Source organism: Scyliorhinus torazame, chromosome 13, assembly GCF_047496885.1.
Source record: "Scyliorhinus torazame isolate Kashiwa2021f chromosome 13, sScyTor2.1, whole genome shotgun sequence".
NCBI lineage: Eukaryota > Metazoa > Chordata > Chondrichthyes > Carcharhiniformes > Scyliorhinidae > Scyliorhinus > Scyliorhinus torazame.
The window spans coordinates 88,966,122-88,982,601 of NC_092719.1; the positions used below are offsets into that span (position 1 = coordinate 88,966,122).

Here is a 16,480-nt window from a genome sequence, read left to right on the forward strand (position 1 = left end):
TCTCGCTCAGTGTCGCTCACTGACTGTCTCTCTCAGTGTCGCTCACTGACTCTGTCTCTCTCAGTGTCGCTCACTGACTCTGTCTCTCTCAGTGTTGCTCATTGATTCTGTCTCTCTGTGTCGCTCACTGACTCTGTCTCTCTCAGCATCACTCACTGACTCTGTCTCTCTCAGTGTCGCTCACTGTCTCTGTCTCGCTCAGTGTCGCTCACTGTCTCTGTCTCTCTCAGTGTCTCTCACTGACTCTGTCTCTCTCAGTGTCGCACACTGATTCTGTCTCTCTCAGTGTCGCTCACTGTCTCTGTCTCGCTCAGTGTCGCTCACTGTCTCTGTCTCTCTCAGTGTCTCTCACTGACTCTGTCTCTCTCAGTGTCGCACACTGATTCTGTCTCTCTCAGTGTCGCTCACTGACTGTCTCTCTCAGTGTCGCTCACTGTCTCTGTCTTGCTCAGTGTCGCTCACTGTCTCTGTCTCGCTCAGTGTCTCTCACTGACTCTGTCTCTCTCAGTGTCGCTCACTGACTCTGTCTCTCTCAGTGTCGCTCACTGACTGTCTCTCTCAGTGTCGCTCACTGACTCTGTCTCTCTCAGCGTCGCTCACTGTCTCTGTCTCTCTCAGTGTCGCTCACTGACTCTGTCTCTCAGTGTCGCTCACTGACTCTGTCTCTCTCAGTGTCGCTCACTGACTCTGTCTCTCTCAGTGTCTCTCACTATCTCTGTCTCTCTCAGTGTCGCTCACTGACTCTGTCTCTCTCATCGTCGCTCACTGATTATGTCTCTCTCAGTGTCTCTCACTATCTCTGTCTCTCTCAGTGTCGCTCACTGATTATGTCCCTCTCAGTGTCGCTCACTGACTCTGTCTCTCTCAGTGTCTCTCACTGACTCTGTCTCTCTCAGTGTCGCTCACTGTCTCTGTCTCTCTCAGTGTCGCTCACTGATTATGTCTCTCTCAGTGTCGCTCACTGACTCTGTCTCTCTCAGTGTCGCTCACTGACTCTGTCTCTCTCAGTGTCACTCACTGACTCTGTCTCTCAGTGTCGCTCACTGACTCTGTCTCTCTCAGTGTCTCTCACTGACTCTGTCTCTCTCAGTGTCACTCACTGTCTCTGTCTCTCTCAGTGTCGCTCACTGATTATGTCTCTCTCAGTGTCGCTCACTGACTCTGTCTCTCTCAGTGTCGCTCACTGTCTCTGTCTCTCTCAGTGTCGCTCACTGACTCTGTCTCTCTCAGTGTCGCTCACTAACTCTGTCTCTCTCAGTGTCACTCACTGACTCTGTCTCTCAGTCTCGCTCGCTGACTCGGTCTCTCTCAGTGTCGCACACTGATTCTGTCTCTCTCAGCGTCTCTCACTATCTCTGTCTCTCTCAGTGTCGCTCACTGACTCTGTCTCTCAGTGTCGCTCACTGACTCTGTCTCTCTCAGTGTCGCTCACTGACTCTGTCTCTCAGTGTCGCTCACTGACTCTGTCTCTCTCAGTGTCGCTCACTGTCTCTGTCTCTCTCAGTGTCGCTCACTGACTCTGTCTCTCTCAGTGTCGCTCACTGACTCTGTCTCGCTCAGTGTCGCTCACTGACTCTGTCTCTCAGTGTCGCTCACTGACTCTGTCTCTCTCAGTGTCGCTCACTGACTCTGTCTCTCAGTGTCACTCACTGACTCTGTCTCTCTCAGTGTCGCTCACTGACTCTGTCTCTCAGTGTCGCTCACTGTCTCTGTCTCTCAGTGCCGCTCACTGACTCTGTCTCTCTCAGTGTCGCTCACTGTCTCTGTCTCTCTCAGTGTCGCTCACTGACTCTGTCTCTCAGTGTCGCTCACTGACTCTGTCTCTCTCAGTGTCGCTCACTGACTCTGTCTCTCAGTGTCGCTCACTGACTCTGTCTCTCTCAGTGTCGCTCACTGACTCTGCCTCTCAGTGTCACTCACTGACTCTGTCTCTCTCAGTGTCGCTCACTGACTCTGTCTCTCAGTGTCGCTCACTGACTCTGTCTTTCAGTGTCGCTCACTGACTCTGTCTCTCTCTGTGTCGCTCACTGACTCTATCTTTCTCAGTGTCTCTCACTGACTCTGTCTCTCTCAGTGTCGCTCACTGACTCTGTCTCTCAGTGTCGCTCACTGACTCTGTCTCTCAGTGTCACTCACTGACTCTGTCTCTCTCAGTGTCGCTCACTGACTCTGTCTCTCAGTGTCGCTCACTGACTCTGTCTCTCTCTGTGTCGCTCACTGACTCTGTCTCTCTCAGTGTCGCTCACTGACTCTGTCTCTCTCAGTGTCTCTCACTATCTCTGTCCCTCTCAGTGTCGCTCACTGACTCTGTCTCTCTCAGTGTCGCTCACTGACTCTGTCTCTCTCAGTGTCGCTCACTGACTCTGTCTCTCTCAGTGTCGCTCACTGACTGTGTCTCTCAGTGTCGCTCACTGACTCTGTCTCTCAGTGTCGCTCACTGACTCTGTCTCTCTCAGTGTCGCTCACTGACTCTGTCTCTCTCAGTGTCTCTCACTGACTCTGTCTCTCTCAGTGTCGTTCACTGTCTCTGTCTCTCTCAGCGCCGCTCACTGATTATGTCTCTCTCAGTGTCGCTCACTGTCTCTGTCTCTCTCAGTGTCGCTCACTGACTCTGTCTCTCAGTGTCGCTCACTGACTCTGTCTCTCTCAGTGTCGCTCACTGACTCGGTCTCTCAGTGTCGCTCACTGACTCTGTCTCTCAGTGTCGCTCACTGTCTCTGTCTCTCTCAGTGTCGCTCACTGACTCGGTCTCTCTCAGTGTCGCTCACTGACTCTGTCTCTCAGTATCGCTCACTGACTCTGTCTCTCAGTGTCGCTCACTGACTCTGTCTCTCTCAGTGTCGCTCACTGTCTCTGTCTCTCTCAGTGTCGCTCACTGACTCTGTTTCTCTCAGTGTCGCTCACTGATTCTGTCTCTCTCAGTGTCGCTCACTGATTCTGTCTCTCAGTGTCGCTCACTGACTCTGTCTCTCTCAGTGTCGCTCACTGACTCTGTCTCTCTCAGTGTCGCTCACTGATTCTGTCTCTCTCAGCGTCACTCACTGATTCTGTCTCTCAGTGTCTCTCACTATCTCTGTCTCTCTCAGTGTCTCTCACTGTCTCTGTCTCTTTGTGTCGCTCACTGACTCTGTCTCTCTCAGTGTCGCTCACTGACTCTGTCTCTCTCAGTGTCGCTCACTGACTCTGTCTCTCAGTGTCGCTCACTGACTCTGTCTCTCTCAGTGTCGCTCACTGACTCTGACTCTCTCAGTGTCGCTCACTGATTCTGTCTCTCAGTGTCTCTCACTGACTCTGTCTCTCAGTGTCGCTCACTGACTCTGTCTCTCTCAGTGTCGCTCACTGACTCTGTCTCTCTCAGTGTCGCTCACTGACTGTCTCTCTCAGTGCCGCTCACTGACTCTGTCTCTCTCAGTGTCGCTCACTGTCTCTGTCTCTCTCAGTGTCGCTCACTGACTCTGTCTCTCTCAGTGTCGCTCACTGTCTCTGTCTCTCTCAGTGTCGCTCACTGACTCTGTCTCTCTGTGTCGCTCACTGACTCTGTCTCTCTCTGTGTCGCTCACTGACTCTGTCTCTCTCAGTGTCGCTCACTGACTCTGTCTCTCAGTGTCGCTCACTGACTCTGTCTCTCTCAGTGTCGCTCACTGACTCGGTCTCTCTCTGTGTCGCTCACTGACTCTGTCTCTCTCAGTGTCGCTCACTGACTCTGTCTCTCTCAGTGGTGCTCATTGATTCTGTCTCTCTCAGTGTCGCTCACTGACTCTGTCTCTCTCAGCATCACTCACTGACTGTCTCTCTCTGTGTCGCTCACTGACTCTGTCTCTCTCAGTGTCGCTCACTGACTCTGTCTCGCTCAGTGTCGCTCACTGACTGTCTCTCTCAGTGTCGCTCACTGACTCTGTCTCTCTCAGTGTCGCTCACTGACTCTGTCTCTCTCAGTGTTGCTCATTGATTCTGTCTCTCTGTGTCGCTCACTGACTCTGTCTCTCTCAGCATCACTCACTGACTCTGTCTCTCTCAGTGTCGCTCACTGTCTCTGTCTCGCTCAGTGTCGCTCACTGTCTCTGTCTCTCTCAGTGTCTCTCACTGACTCTGTCTCTCTCAGTGTCGCACACTGATTCTGTCTCTCTCAGTGTCGCTCACTGTCTCTGTCTCGCTCAGTGTCGCTCACTGTCTCTGTCTCTCTCAGTGTCTCTCACTGACTCTGTCTCTCTCAGTGTCGCACACTGATTCTGTCTCTCTCAGTGTCGCTCACTGACTGTCTCTCTCAGTGTCGCTCACTGTCTCTGTCTTGCTCAGTGTCGCTCACTGTCTCTGTCTCGCTCAGTGTCTCTCACTGACTCTGTCTCTCTCAGTGTCGCACACTGATTCTGTCTCTCAGTGTCGCTCACTGACTCTGTCTCTCTCAGTGTCGCTCACTGTCTCTGTCTCTCTCAGTGTCGCTCACTGACTCTGTCTCTCTCAGTGTCGCTCACTAACTCTGTCTCTCTCAGTGTCGCTCACTGTCTCTGTCTCTCTCAGTGTCACTCACTGTCTCTGTCTCTCTCAGTGTCGCACACTGACTCTGTCTCTCTCAGTGTCGCTCACTGTCTCTGTCAGCTCAGTGTCGCTCACTGACTCTGTCTCTCTCAGTGTCGCTCACTGACTCTGTCTTTTTCAGTGTCGCTCACTGACTGTCTCTCTCAGTGTCGCTCACTGTCTCTGTCTCTCTCAGTGTCGCTCACTGACTCTGTCTCTCTCAGTGTCACTCACTGACTCTGTCTCTCTCAGTGTCGCTCACTGTCTCTGTCTCGCTCAGTGTCGCTCACTGACTCTGTCTCTCTCAGTGTCGCTCACTGATTCTGTCTCTCAGTGTCTCTCACTGACTGTGTCTCTCAGTGTCTCTCACTGTCTCTGTCTCTCTCAGTGTCGCTCACTGACTCTGTCTCTCTCAGTGTCGCTCACTGACTCTGTCTCTCTCAGTGTCGCTCACTGTCTCTGTCTCGCTCAGTGTCGCTCACTGATTCTGTCTCAGTGTCGCTCACGGACTCTCTCTCTCAGTGTCGTTCACTGACTGTCTCTCTGTGTCGCTCACTGACTGTCTCTCTCAGTGTCGCTCACTGACTCAGTCTCTCTCAGTCTCGCTCACTGACTCAGTGTTGCTCATGGACTCTCTCTCTCAGTGGCGTTCACTGACTCTGTCTCTCTCAGTGTCGCTCACTGATTCTGTCTCTCTGTGTCGCTCACTGACTCTGTCTCTCAGTGTCGCTCACTGACTCTGTCTCTCTCAGTGTCGCTCACTGACTCTGTCTCTCTCAGTGTCTCTCACTGACTCTGTCTCTCTCAGTGTCGCTCACTGTCTCTGTCTCTCTCAGCGCCGCTCACTGATTATGTCTCTCTCAGTGTCGCTCACTGTCTCTGTCTCTCTCAGTGTCGCTCACTGACTCTGTCTCTCAGTGTCGCTCACTGACTCTGTCTCTCTCAGTGTCGCTCACTGACTCGGTCTCTCAGTGTCGCTCACTGACTCTGTCTCTCAGTGTCGCTCACTGTCTCTGTCTCTCTCAGTGTCGCTCACTGACTCGGTCTCTCTCAGTGTCGCTCACTGATTCTGTCTCTCAGTGTCGCTCACTGACTCTGTCTCTCAGTGTCGCTCACTGACTCTGTCTCTCAGTGTCGCTCACTGACTCTGTCTCTCTCAGTGTCGCTCACTGTCTCTGTCTCTCTCAGTGTCGCTCACTGACTCTGTTTCTCTCAGTGTCGCTCACTGATTCTGTCTCTCTCAGTGTCGCTCACTGATTCTGTCTCTCAGTGTCGCTCACTGACTCTGTCTCTCTCAGTGTCGCTCACTGACTCTGTCTCTCTCAGTGTCGCTCACTGATTCTGCCTCTCTCAGCGTCACTCACTGATTCTGTCTCTCAGTGTCTCTCACTATCTCTGTCTCTCTCAGTGTCTCTCACTGTCTCTGTCTCTTTGTGTCGCTCACTGACTCTGTCTCTCTCAGTGTCGCTCACTGACTCTGTCTCTCTCAGTGTCGCTCACTGACTCTGTCTCTCAGTGTCGCTCACTGACTCTGTCTCTCTCAGTGTCGCTCACTGACTCTGACTCTCTCAGTGTCGCTCACTGATGCTGTCTCTCAGTGTCTCTCACTGACTCTGTCTCTCAGTGTCGCTCACTGACTCTGTCTCTCTCAGTGTCGCTCACTGATTCTGTCTCTCAGTGTCTCTCACTGACTCTGTCTCTCTCAGTGTCGCTCACTGACTCTGTCTCTCTCAGTGTCGCTCACTGACTGTCTCTCTCAGTGCCGCTCACTGACTCTGTCTCTCTCAGTGTCGCTCACTGTCTCTGTCTCTCTCAGTGTCGCTCACTGACTCTGTCTCTCTCAGTGTCGCTCACTGTCTCTGTCTCTCTCAGTGTCGCTCACTGACTCTGTCTCTCTGTGTCGCTCACTGACTCTGTCTCTCTCTGTGTCGCTCACTGACTCTGTCTCTCTCAGTGTCGCTCACTGACTCTGTCTCTCAGTGTCGCTCACTGACTCTGTCTCTCTCAGTGTCGCTCACTGACTCGGTCTCTCTCTGTGTCGCTCACTGACTCTGTCTCTCTCAGTGTCGCTCACTGACTCTGTCTCTCGGTGTCGCTCACTGACTCTGTCTCTCTCAGTGTCGCTCACTGTCTCTGTCTCGCTCAGTGTCGCTCACTGTCTCTGGCTCTCTGTGTCGCTTACTGACTCTGTCTCTCTCAGTGTCGCTCACTGACTCTGTCTCTCTCAGTGTCGCTCACTGACTCTGTCTCTCTCAGTGGTGCTCATTGATTCTGTCTCTCTCAGTGTCGCTCACTGACTCTGTCTCTCTCAGCATCACTCACTGACTGTCTCTCTCTGTGTCGCTCACTGACTCTGTCTCTCTCAGTGTCGCTCACTGACTCTGTCTCGCTCAGTGTCGCTCACTGACTGTCTCTCTCAGTGTCGCTCACTGACTCTGCCTCTCTCAGTGTCGCTCACTGACTCTGTCTCTCTCAGTGTTGCTCATTGATTCTGTCTCTCTGTGTCGCTCACTGACTCTGTCTCTCTCAGCATCACTCACTGACTCTGTCTCTCTCAGTGTCGCTCACTGTCTCTGTCTCGCTCAGTGTCGCTCACTGTCTCTGTCTCTCTCAGTGTCTCTCACTGACTCTGTCTCTCTCAGTGTCGCACACTGATTCTGTCTCTCTCAGTGTCGCTCACTGTCTCTGTCTCGCTCAGTGTCGCTCACTGTCTCTGTCTCTCTCAGTGTCTCTCACTGACTCTGTCTCTCTCAGTGTCGCTCACTGACTGTCTCTCTCAGTGTCGCTCACTGTCTCTGTCTTGCTCAGTGTCGCTCACTGTCTCTGTCTCGCTCAGTGTCTCTCACTGACTCTGTCTCTCTCAGTGTCGCACACTGATTCTGTCTCTCAGTGTCGCTCACTGACTCTGTCTCTCTCAGTGTCGCTCACTGTCTCTGTCTCTCTCAGTGTCGCTCACTGACTCTGTCTCTCTCAGTGTCGCTCACTAACTCTGTCTCTCTCAGTGTCGCTCACTGTCTCTGTCTCTCTCAGTGTCACTCACTGTCTCTGTCTCTCTCAGTGTCGCACACTGACTCTGTCTCTCTCAGTGTCGCTCACTGTCTCTGTCAGCTCAGTGTCGCTCACTGACTCTGTCTCTCAGTGTCGCTCACTGACTCTGTCTCTCTCAGTGTCGCTCACTGACTCTGTCTTTCTCAGTGTCGCTCACTGACTGTCTCTCTCAGTGTCGCTCACTGTCTCTGTCTCTCTCAGTGTCGCTCACTGACTCTGTCTCTCTCAGTGTCACTCACTGACTCTGTCTCTCTCAGTGTCGCTCACTGTCTCTGTCTCGCTCAGTGTCGCTCACTGACTCTGTCTCTCTCAGTGTCGCTCACTGATTCTGTCTCTCAGTGTCTCTCACTGACTGTGTCTCTCAGTGTCTCTCACTGTCTCTGTCTCTCTCAGTGTCGTTCACTGACTCTGTCTCTCTCAGTGTCGCTCACTGACTCTGTCTCTCTCAGTGTCGCTCACTGTCTCTGTCTCGCTCAGTGTCGCTCACTGATTCTGTCTCAGTGTCGCTCACGGACTCTCTCTCTCAGTGTCGTTCACTGACTGTCTCTCTGTGTCGCTCACTGACTGTCTCTCTCAGTGTCGCTCACTGACTCAGTCTCTCTCAGTCTCGCTCACTGACTCAGTGTTGCTCATGGACTCTCTCTCTCAGTGGCGTTCACTGACTCTGTCTCTCTCAGTGTCGCTCACTGATTCTGTCTCTCTGTGTCGCTTACTGACTCTGTCTCTCAGTGTCGCTCACTGTCTCTGGCTCTCTGTGTCGCTTACTGACTCTGTCTCTCAGTGTCGCTCACTGACTCTGTCTCTCTGTGTCGCTCACTGACTCTGTCTCTCTCATTGTCGCTCACTGACTCTTTCTCTCTCAGTGTCGCTCACTGACTCTGTCTCTCTCAGTGTCGCTCACTGTCTCTGTCTCTCTCAGTGTCGCTCACTGACTCTGTCTCTCTCAGTGTCGCTCACTAACTCTGTCTCTCTCAGTGTCGCTCACTGTCTCTGTCTCTCTCAGTGTCGCTCACTGACTCTGTCTCTCAGTGTCGCTCACTGACTCTGTCTCTCTCAGTGTCGCTCACTGACTCTGTCTCTCTCAGTGTCGCTCACTGACTCTGTCTCTCAGTGTCGCTCACTGACTCTGTCTCTCTCAGTGTCGCTCACTGACTCTGTCTCTCTCAGTGTCGCTCACTGACTCTGTCTCTCTCAGTGTCGCTCACTGACTGTCTCTCTCAGTGTCGCTCACTGTCTCTGTCTCTCTCAGTGTCGCTCACTGTCTCTGTCTCTCTCAGTGTCGCTCACTGACTCTGTCTCTCTCAGTGTCGCTCACTAACTCTGTCTCTCTCAGTATCGCTCACTGTCTCTGTCTCTCTCAGTGTCGCTCACTGACGCTGTCTCTCTCAAAATGTATCATGGAGTTCAAACAACCTTTCCCTTTAATGGATTTGTTGCTTTTCCGAGCACACGGCTTTTTCCCTAGGTGTGGGATTACAATTATGGACACGTGGGTTTTTAAACACAAAACACTGTTTATTCCATGAACTCAACTTTACATCTCAAATAAACATTGGATCTCTTAATACCCCTTACTTCAAATATACCTCAGAAAATATTGCAACAGTAAATACTTCCTCAAAATGTTCCTTCACACTTCCAAGAGACTTAACACCTTTAAACAGTATCACATCAGGTTCAAGGATATATATAGTTTCTGTAGAAAGGCAGAAATATATTAGCTTGGTTGATTTCAGTTCCTGCAGCTCTCTGGAAACACACAGACACGCCCCAAGCTCTTTTCTCAAACCTGGCTTTCTCCCTTCCAGCAAATCACAGCAAAACAGAACTTCTCAAGCTGCTGTCTCAAACTGGCTTTCTACTTTTAAACTGCTCACAGCAAAATAGCCAGGCACTTTTAAACTGCTCTCAGCAAAACCAGCCAGGCACTTTTTAAAACTGCAACTAAAAACCTGCAAAATGGCTGACCTTAGCTGAGCTCCACCCATTCTATGACATCACTGTTTTCTTAAAGGTACATTGCTTAAACATCCAGTTCTTAAAGGCACTCTCGCATGGCACACTGACTCTGTCTCTCTCAGTGTCGCTCACTGACTGTCTCTCTCAGTGTCGTTCACTGACTCTGTCTCTCTCATTGTCTCTCACTGACTCTGTCTCTCTCAGTGTCGCTCACTGACTCTGTCTCTCTCAGTGTCGCTCACTGTCTCTGTCTCTCTCAGTGTCGCTCACTGACTGTCTCTCTCAGCGTCGCTCACTGACCGTCTCTCTCAGTGTCGCTCACTGACTCTGTCTCTCTCAGTGTCTCTCACTGACTCTGTCTCTCTCAGCGTCGCTCACTGACCGTCTCTCTCAGTGTCGCTCACTGACTCTGTCTCTCTCAGCGTCGCTCACTGACCGTCTCTCTCAGTGTCGCTCACTGACTCTGTCTCTCTCAGGGTCGCTTACTGAGCCAGCGTGATGACTGCAGTGACTGTGTCGTAAGTGGAGCGCTTAAAAACAGCTCCAGCTGCCAGGCACTTTGGCGCTAACTCTGGTTTGTTGGTTAGACTGCCCGCTGGACCAAGAATTGCTCAGAATTTGTGCCAGCAAAGTGCAAGCCCATTAGCATGTCCTGAATTGCTCCACAAATACCCAATGCTCACAAAATGCAGTCCCATCGTGGAAACGTAGTCTCCCAAACGGAGAATTTCACCCATTGTATTTAGATTTAGTAAGATGATGTAGTTAATGGAAAGAGCCAGGCACTGAAGCAGTTTCTGGAGTTTCAGTTCAGTTTAGATCTGTCTGTGAACAGACTAGCTACTTAAGGCAGTTTGGATATTAAGATTTTTGCCTGTGAACAGAACGGATGTTTCTGGAGTGGCTGGCAGTTTAAACAGCAGTTTGAGACAGGCTAGATACTGCAAACTGTTCCTGAAGGAACTCTCTTTCTCAAAGTGGTTTATCCAAGACATCTGTTTATAGCAAGTATTCCTGAGTCTGCTAATTGTATTTAAAAGTGGATTTTGACCTGTGATGGGGTTCGTTTGAGTGGAGATAAAGATAGCAGTTAAGGGTTATTGTTTCATTGTAATGATAAGCATTGTTAAATTTGAAGTTATTTGTTTTTATAATGTTTAAGTTAGCAATGAAGTTTGTTTTCATGTACACTATCCCTATTTGTGCATGAAATCACTCCTGGAGCGAAGTAGTCTTTCCTCACAGTCTGACAAATTAAATAAAATATTGGGGAGCCTGTCCTGTAACCTAGCAATTGTTGGGGTCTGGAGCAGGATCGTAATACTCAGCTCCAGGACATCACTGCAGGAATTCCTCAGGGTGGTGTCCCAGGCCCAACCATCTTCAGCTGCGTCATCAATGATCTTACTTCCAACCTAAGGTCAGATACGGGGATGTTCACTGATGACTAAACAATATTCAGCACCACTCGTGACTTCTCAGATAATGAAGCAGTCCATGTCCAAATGCAGCAAGACCTGGACAATAGCCAGGCTTGGGCTGACAAGTGGCAAGTTACATTCGTGCCACACAAGTGCCAGGCAATGACCATCTCCTACAAGAAAGAATCTAACCATTGCCCCTTGACATTCAATGGCATTACCATCATTGAATCCCCCATTATCAACATCTCAAGGGTTACTATTGACCAGAAACCGAACTAGACTAGCCACATAAATATTCTGGCTACAAGGGCAGGTCAAAGGCTGGGAATTCTATGGCGAATAACTCATCTCCTGACTCCCCAAAGCCTGTCCACCATCTACAAGGCATAAGTCAGGAGTGTAATGGCATACTCTACACTTACCTGGATGAGTGCAGACCCAATAACAATCCAGAAGCTCGACACCATCCAGGACAAAGCAGCCTGCTTGATTACTACCCCTTCCACACATTCAATCCCCCCACCACCGATGCACAGTAGCAGCTGTGTGTACCATCTACAAGATCCACTGCAGAACTCACCAAGTCTCCTTAGGCAGCACCTTCCAAACCCATGATCACTACCATCTAGAAGACAAGAGCAGCAGATACCTGGGAATGCCACCACCTGGAAGTTCCCCTCCAAGTCACTCACCACCCTGACTTGGAAATACATTGCCATTCCTTCACTGTCGCTGTGGCAACAGCCTGGAACTCCCTCCCTAGTAGTCGGTGTACCTACACCACATGGACTGCAGTGGTTCAAGAAAGCAGTTCACCACCACCTTCTCAAGGGCAATTAGGGATAAGAAATAAATGCTGACCTAACGCCCATATCCCATAAATGAATGTTTAAAAAAGCTCCAGAAGCTCGCCTTCCAATTTTGAATTCCTTGATAAATCTATCTATCATGACTCTCTCAAATGTATCTGATCCCCCCAGAGGAAACCATGCAAGTGCTTTAAGAAAATACGCGCTAGGTTATCTTCACTATACCAGTAAAACATTGCTGGATCTGTTCTTAGCTAAAGACAACCAACATTTAGTAGGATGGGCCAAACAGAAAAGATACCAGACCCTGGATGCATTATTTAGCCCGTAAACACACTTGTTCAGTCTCCAGAATTCCCCTGTATATCCCCAGCTTTTTGGGGGAGATTTTAAGAATACTTCTCTTCCAAATTATTCCCCTTGCAAAAATGCAGCTTTAATGTCAATGGATTTACCTTCCCATGAGTATGTTGCCAAATGTGCTCAGGAAATCCTCAAACTTACTTTTTCTTCTGTTGGGTAGCCTGCTCTAAAGCTTCCTGCTCAAATCCCCGAGCTACAAGTCAGGCCTTAGCTTTGTATATATCTTCTCCGTACAGACCAAGCTATGGGATAACACTGTCCATCATCTGGCACCTCTGTGTAAACAACAAACTCTTTCCCATTGTCAACTTCTTTTGATTTCGCCTCCTTTACCATCCAACTTTTTCATAACCACAAGAGTTTCTCTCTTAAGGGGCTCCTACTGCTTGCGTCACTTCACGCCTGTTGTTTGGCCTTTGAACTTGTTAAAGTGCATCCCAACCTGGATACTGCTCAACCTGTCCCTCCTGTGACTAGTTCCCTTCACAAGTTCTTGATCTTTTTCCTGGGCTTTAATCACCATCAGACCCACTGTCTGAATTTACACCACATCCTGGCTTTCCACATTTTCACTTCCTTCTACCAATCCATAGATCTGTGCTGTGTATTCAGTCAGTTTTTGTATTTATCTGCCTTTCCTGCCTTTCTGCTGGTCCCAAATGTTGGTGGTTGATCTTTGAGATAAATGGTCCTATCCTGATATTCACTGTCACTTGGCTTACTCTCAAGTTAATCGGTTATCTTCCACAATCTGCTGTTTGTACATGTCGGGCATAGCTGTGTGCGAAGTGCGCGGTGCATCTTCAGGTTCCATCATCTGCTCAGGTTCCGTTAATGTGTAATCAGAGCCAGTGAGCCACGTGGAATGTGCTCCAACAGCTTGGTCACCATGTTGTGAGATTTTAGTTTTGCGCCAGTGCCTCTAATTGTTCCTGGGCCTCTCCATTCTTTCTGCCTCTTTCTTTCCTCCCTACATGCACGACATTCAAAATGTTATGCCAACATTGAACTAGTTGCTTCTCCACAAATCCCCCTCAGCATCGACTCGCCGTCGGCAGGCCTTCCTCAGATGCCAGACTTTTCCAACCATCCTCACCAGTGGGACCTTCCGCTTCCCGTTGGTGGTGATGTTTTTGGGGGGGGTGGGGGGGGGGGTGGTTGTTCGGTGGCTGTGTCGCACAGAGCGGGAAACCCCGTCGACAATGGCGGGTGGCCTCCAAACACAACATCCCGCCCGGTATCTGCTGATCAATTGTGCTTTGGTTGCACTCTAACCGTCAAGTTATTCCGATCTATTAGGCCTGGCCTGAAGATGCCTTGGAGAAAGTGGCAAATCATTTTCTGGATGATGTTGAAATGTCGCAGGAAATCCGGAACGAAGCTGTGTTAATGTGTGAACATTTCCACCAGAGCGTGGTCACCCTGTCTGAAAGGTTTGAATGGAATACTTTGATTTTAATCAATTTTTAAATTGCTGCTACTGTGCTAATGACGTTCCCCGAAAAGCATAAATTTATTTAGATTATTTATTGTGAAGGAACTAATAAAAAAATCTAGGAAATTGTCATCAAATTATTTAACAATCTTCAGTCTTCACAAATGGAAGCAGGTTTAGCTAAAACCTTTTGCTGCTTAATATCCACCTCCAACTCTGACACTGAGGACTAGCAGCAGAACCTAAAGACAGTGAGGGGTGAGCATATTGTGGTTGCTTTTCAGGTGTGGTATTTCAGTTTAAGTAGGGAGTGTGTTGTGGACAATGTCTCTTTCAGAGGCTCTGAAGTTTTTGGGGGTGGAGACGGTCACACGCAGTACCTTACGGACAGAGACTAAAAGTAGACTGTTAGATAAAATTACCTGACAAAATGCGAAAAGATGAGGTAATTATGGTGGTGGCTATGCATTTAAAGTTGGCTGAGATACAGTTTGACTCATTGGAAATAGCAAAAATTCAGTTACAAATAAACAAATGGAACATGAGAAAGAATTAAAGCAGCTTGAATACGAAAGTGAGGAAAAAGAAAGAGAGAGAGAAGAAAAGAAAGAATAGCCCTAGCAGAACAAAAAGAAAGAGAAAGGGAGATACAGATCAGGGAAAAAGATAAAGAGAGAGAGTTTGAACATCAGAAAATGGCCATCAAACATGACAGTCAGTTAAAATTGGCGACGTAAAGGGAAGCGTACAGTTGGATGATAGTGATCGTGATAGTGAGAAAGAGCGTCATAGTCGAAGGCTTGGTGGGTATCTATTTAAATATTTCCAACGATTGCCAAGGTTTGACGAGAAGGAAGTAGAAACCTTTTTCATTTCATTTGAGAAGGTGGCTAAACAAATGAAATGGCCACAGGGCATGTGGGTATTGTTGATTCAAACAAAGCTGATAGGTAGAGCTAGTGAAGTGTTTGCATCACTACCGGAGGAGGTATCTGAGACATATGAGCAGGTGAAAAAATCCATCTTGGGAGCATATGAACTAGTGCCTGAAGCCTGCAGACAAAGGTTTAGAAATTTAAGGAAAGGATTTGGTCAAACATACATGAAGTTTGAAAGGATTAAACAGAGTAATTTTGATAGGTGGATAAGGGTTTTGAAAATGGATCAAATGTATGAAGCTCTCAGAGAAATTATACTTTTGGAGGAGTTTAAAAATTCAATTCCTGTTGTAATGAGAATTCATGTGGAAGAGCAGAGGGTTAAAACTGCGAGATTAGCAGCAGAAATGGCAGATGATTATGAATTAGTTCATAAATCAAAGCTTGGTTTCCGACATCAGTTTCAGCTTGTGAGGGATAGAAACTGGGGACATGAGAAATACTCAAGTGGTAAAGGTAAAGGTGATCTGATGGGAGATAATAAGGAGAGTGTACCTCAGACTAAAAAAGAAATCCAGGAGGGTGGAAAAGAAATGAAAAGTTTCAAATGTTTTCACTGTAATAAACTAGACCATGTAAAGTCACAGTGTTGGTGGTTGAAGAAAAGTACTGGGAAGGCTGTGGAGTTTGTTAAAGTGGTAAAGGAAGCCCAAGGGAAACAAAGGAGGTGCAAAAGATTGTACAGCCTGAGCAAGAGGTGATTGATAAGAAGGTGCCAGAGCTCTTTAAAAATGTACTTGTGTGGATAAAGTTTACTCATGTGCATCAGGAGGAGCAAGTAAAGAAGTCACAATTTTAAGAGATACGTGAGCTAGTCAATCTTTAATGGTAAGAGATGAGGAGTTATGTAGTTTGGGAAGAATGTTGCCAGAAAAGTGGTAATATGTGGAATTCAGGGTGAGAGGAGTAATGTTCAATTATATAAGGTAAGTTTGGAATGTCCAGTGAAGAGTAGTGAAGTGGTAGGAGGAGTAATAGAGAAACGATCTTGTCCAGGAATGCAGTTTATCTTGGGTAATGATCTAGCTGGATCGCAGGTGGGAGTGGTGCCTACTGTGGTTAATTAGTGGAAAATCAAACAACTGAAGTGTTGAAGGACGAATATCCTGGGATTTGTCCGGAATGTGAAGTAACAAGGTCGCAAAGTCACAGGTTAAGACAAGAGTGAAGATGACGTTGAAGTGCAATTATCAGAAATGGTTGTTTATTAGGTGGTTAAAAAAGGAGGCTGAGGCGGATATTTTTAGTTCAGGAAAATTGGCGCAGTTACAACAACAAGATGTAGGAAAGCATACACAGAAATGAGTGTATACCAGAGTGTTATTACCGTAAAAATGATGTCTGCCTTTACATATGCAGGCAGATGAAAATGTGCAGACGTTCATCAAGTAGAATGCCGGTAGGGTATAGAAAGGCGCTGTTGCGAGTTGCACATGAGGTACCAGTGGGGGGTGATTTGGGAATAAAGAAAAGAAGAATTGCCAGTTCCCTAGTAGGCTCTGTCACAAGCTGCTCCAAAAAAACATCTCTTAGACATTCCATAAATTCCAGTTCTTGGGATCCACTACCAACCTGATTTTCCCAGTCCACCTGCATATTGAAGTCCCCCATGATTATTGTAATATTGCCTTTTTTACATGCCTTTTCTATCTCCTAATTTATTTTATGCCCCACATGCTGACTACTGCTACTACTTGAGATATCTCCCATCAGGGTCTTTTTACCTTTGTGATTCCTCAACTCTACCCACAGAGATTCTATGCCTTCTGATCCTATATCGCTCCTTGCTATCGATTTTAACTTCATTCCTTACTAACAATGCCACCCCGTCCCCTTTGCCCATCTGCCTGTCCTTTCGATAGGACACATATCCTTGTATATTTAGATCCCAGCCAATTTCAATGTGCGCAACAAGCTCATTTACCTTGTTCCGTATACTGTGCGCATTTAGGTACAACACCCTCAATCCTGCATTGGCCACCTCCCTTT

General features: G+C 48.3%; 1 protein-coding gene across 1 annotated transcript in view; it reads left to right on the forward strand.

Moving 5' to 3' along the window:
* Positions 1-16,480, forward strand: part of LOC140388180 (dynein axonemal heavy chain 3-like) — a 1,528,048-nt gene that overhangs the window by 1,089,906 nt on the left and 421,662 nt on the right. The window contains exon 52 of the mRNA XM_072471941.1: positions 13,418-13,551. Coding sequence (XP_072328042.1) covers positions 13,418-13,551 — 134 coding nt within the window. The remainder of the gene's footprint in view (positions 1-13,417; positions 13,552-16,480) is intronic.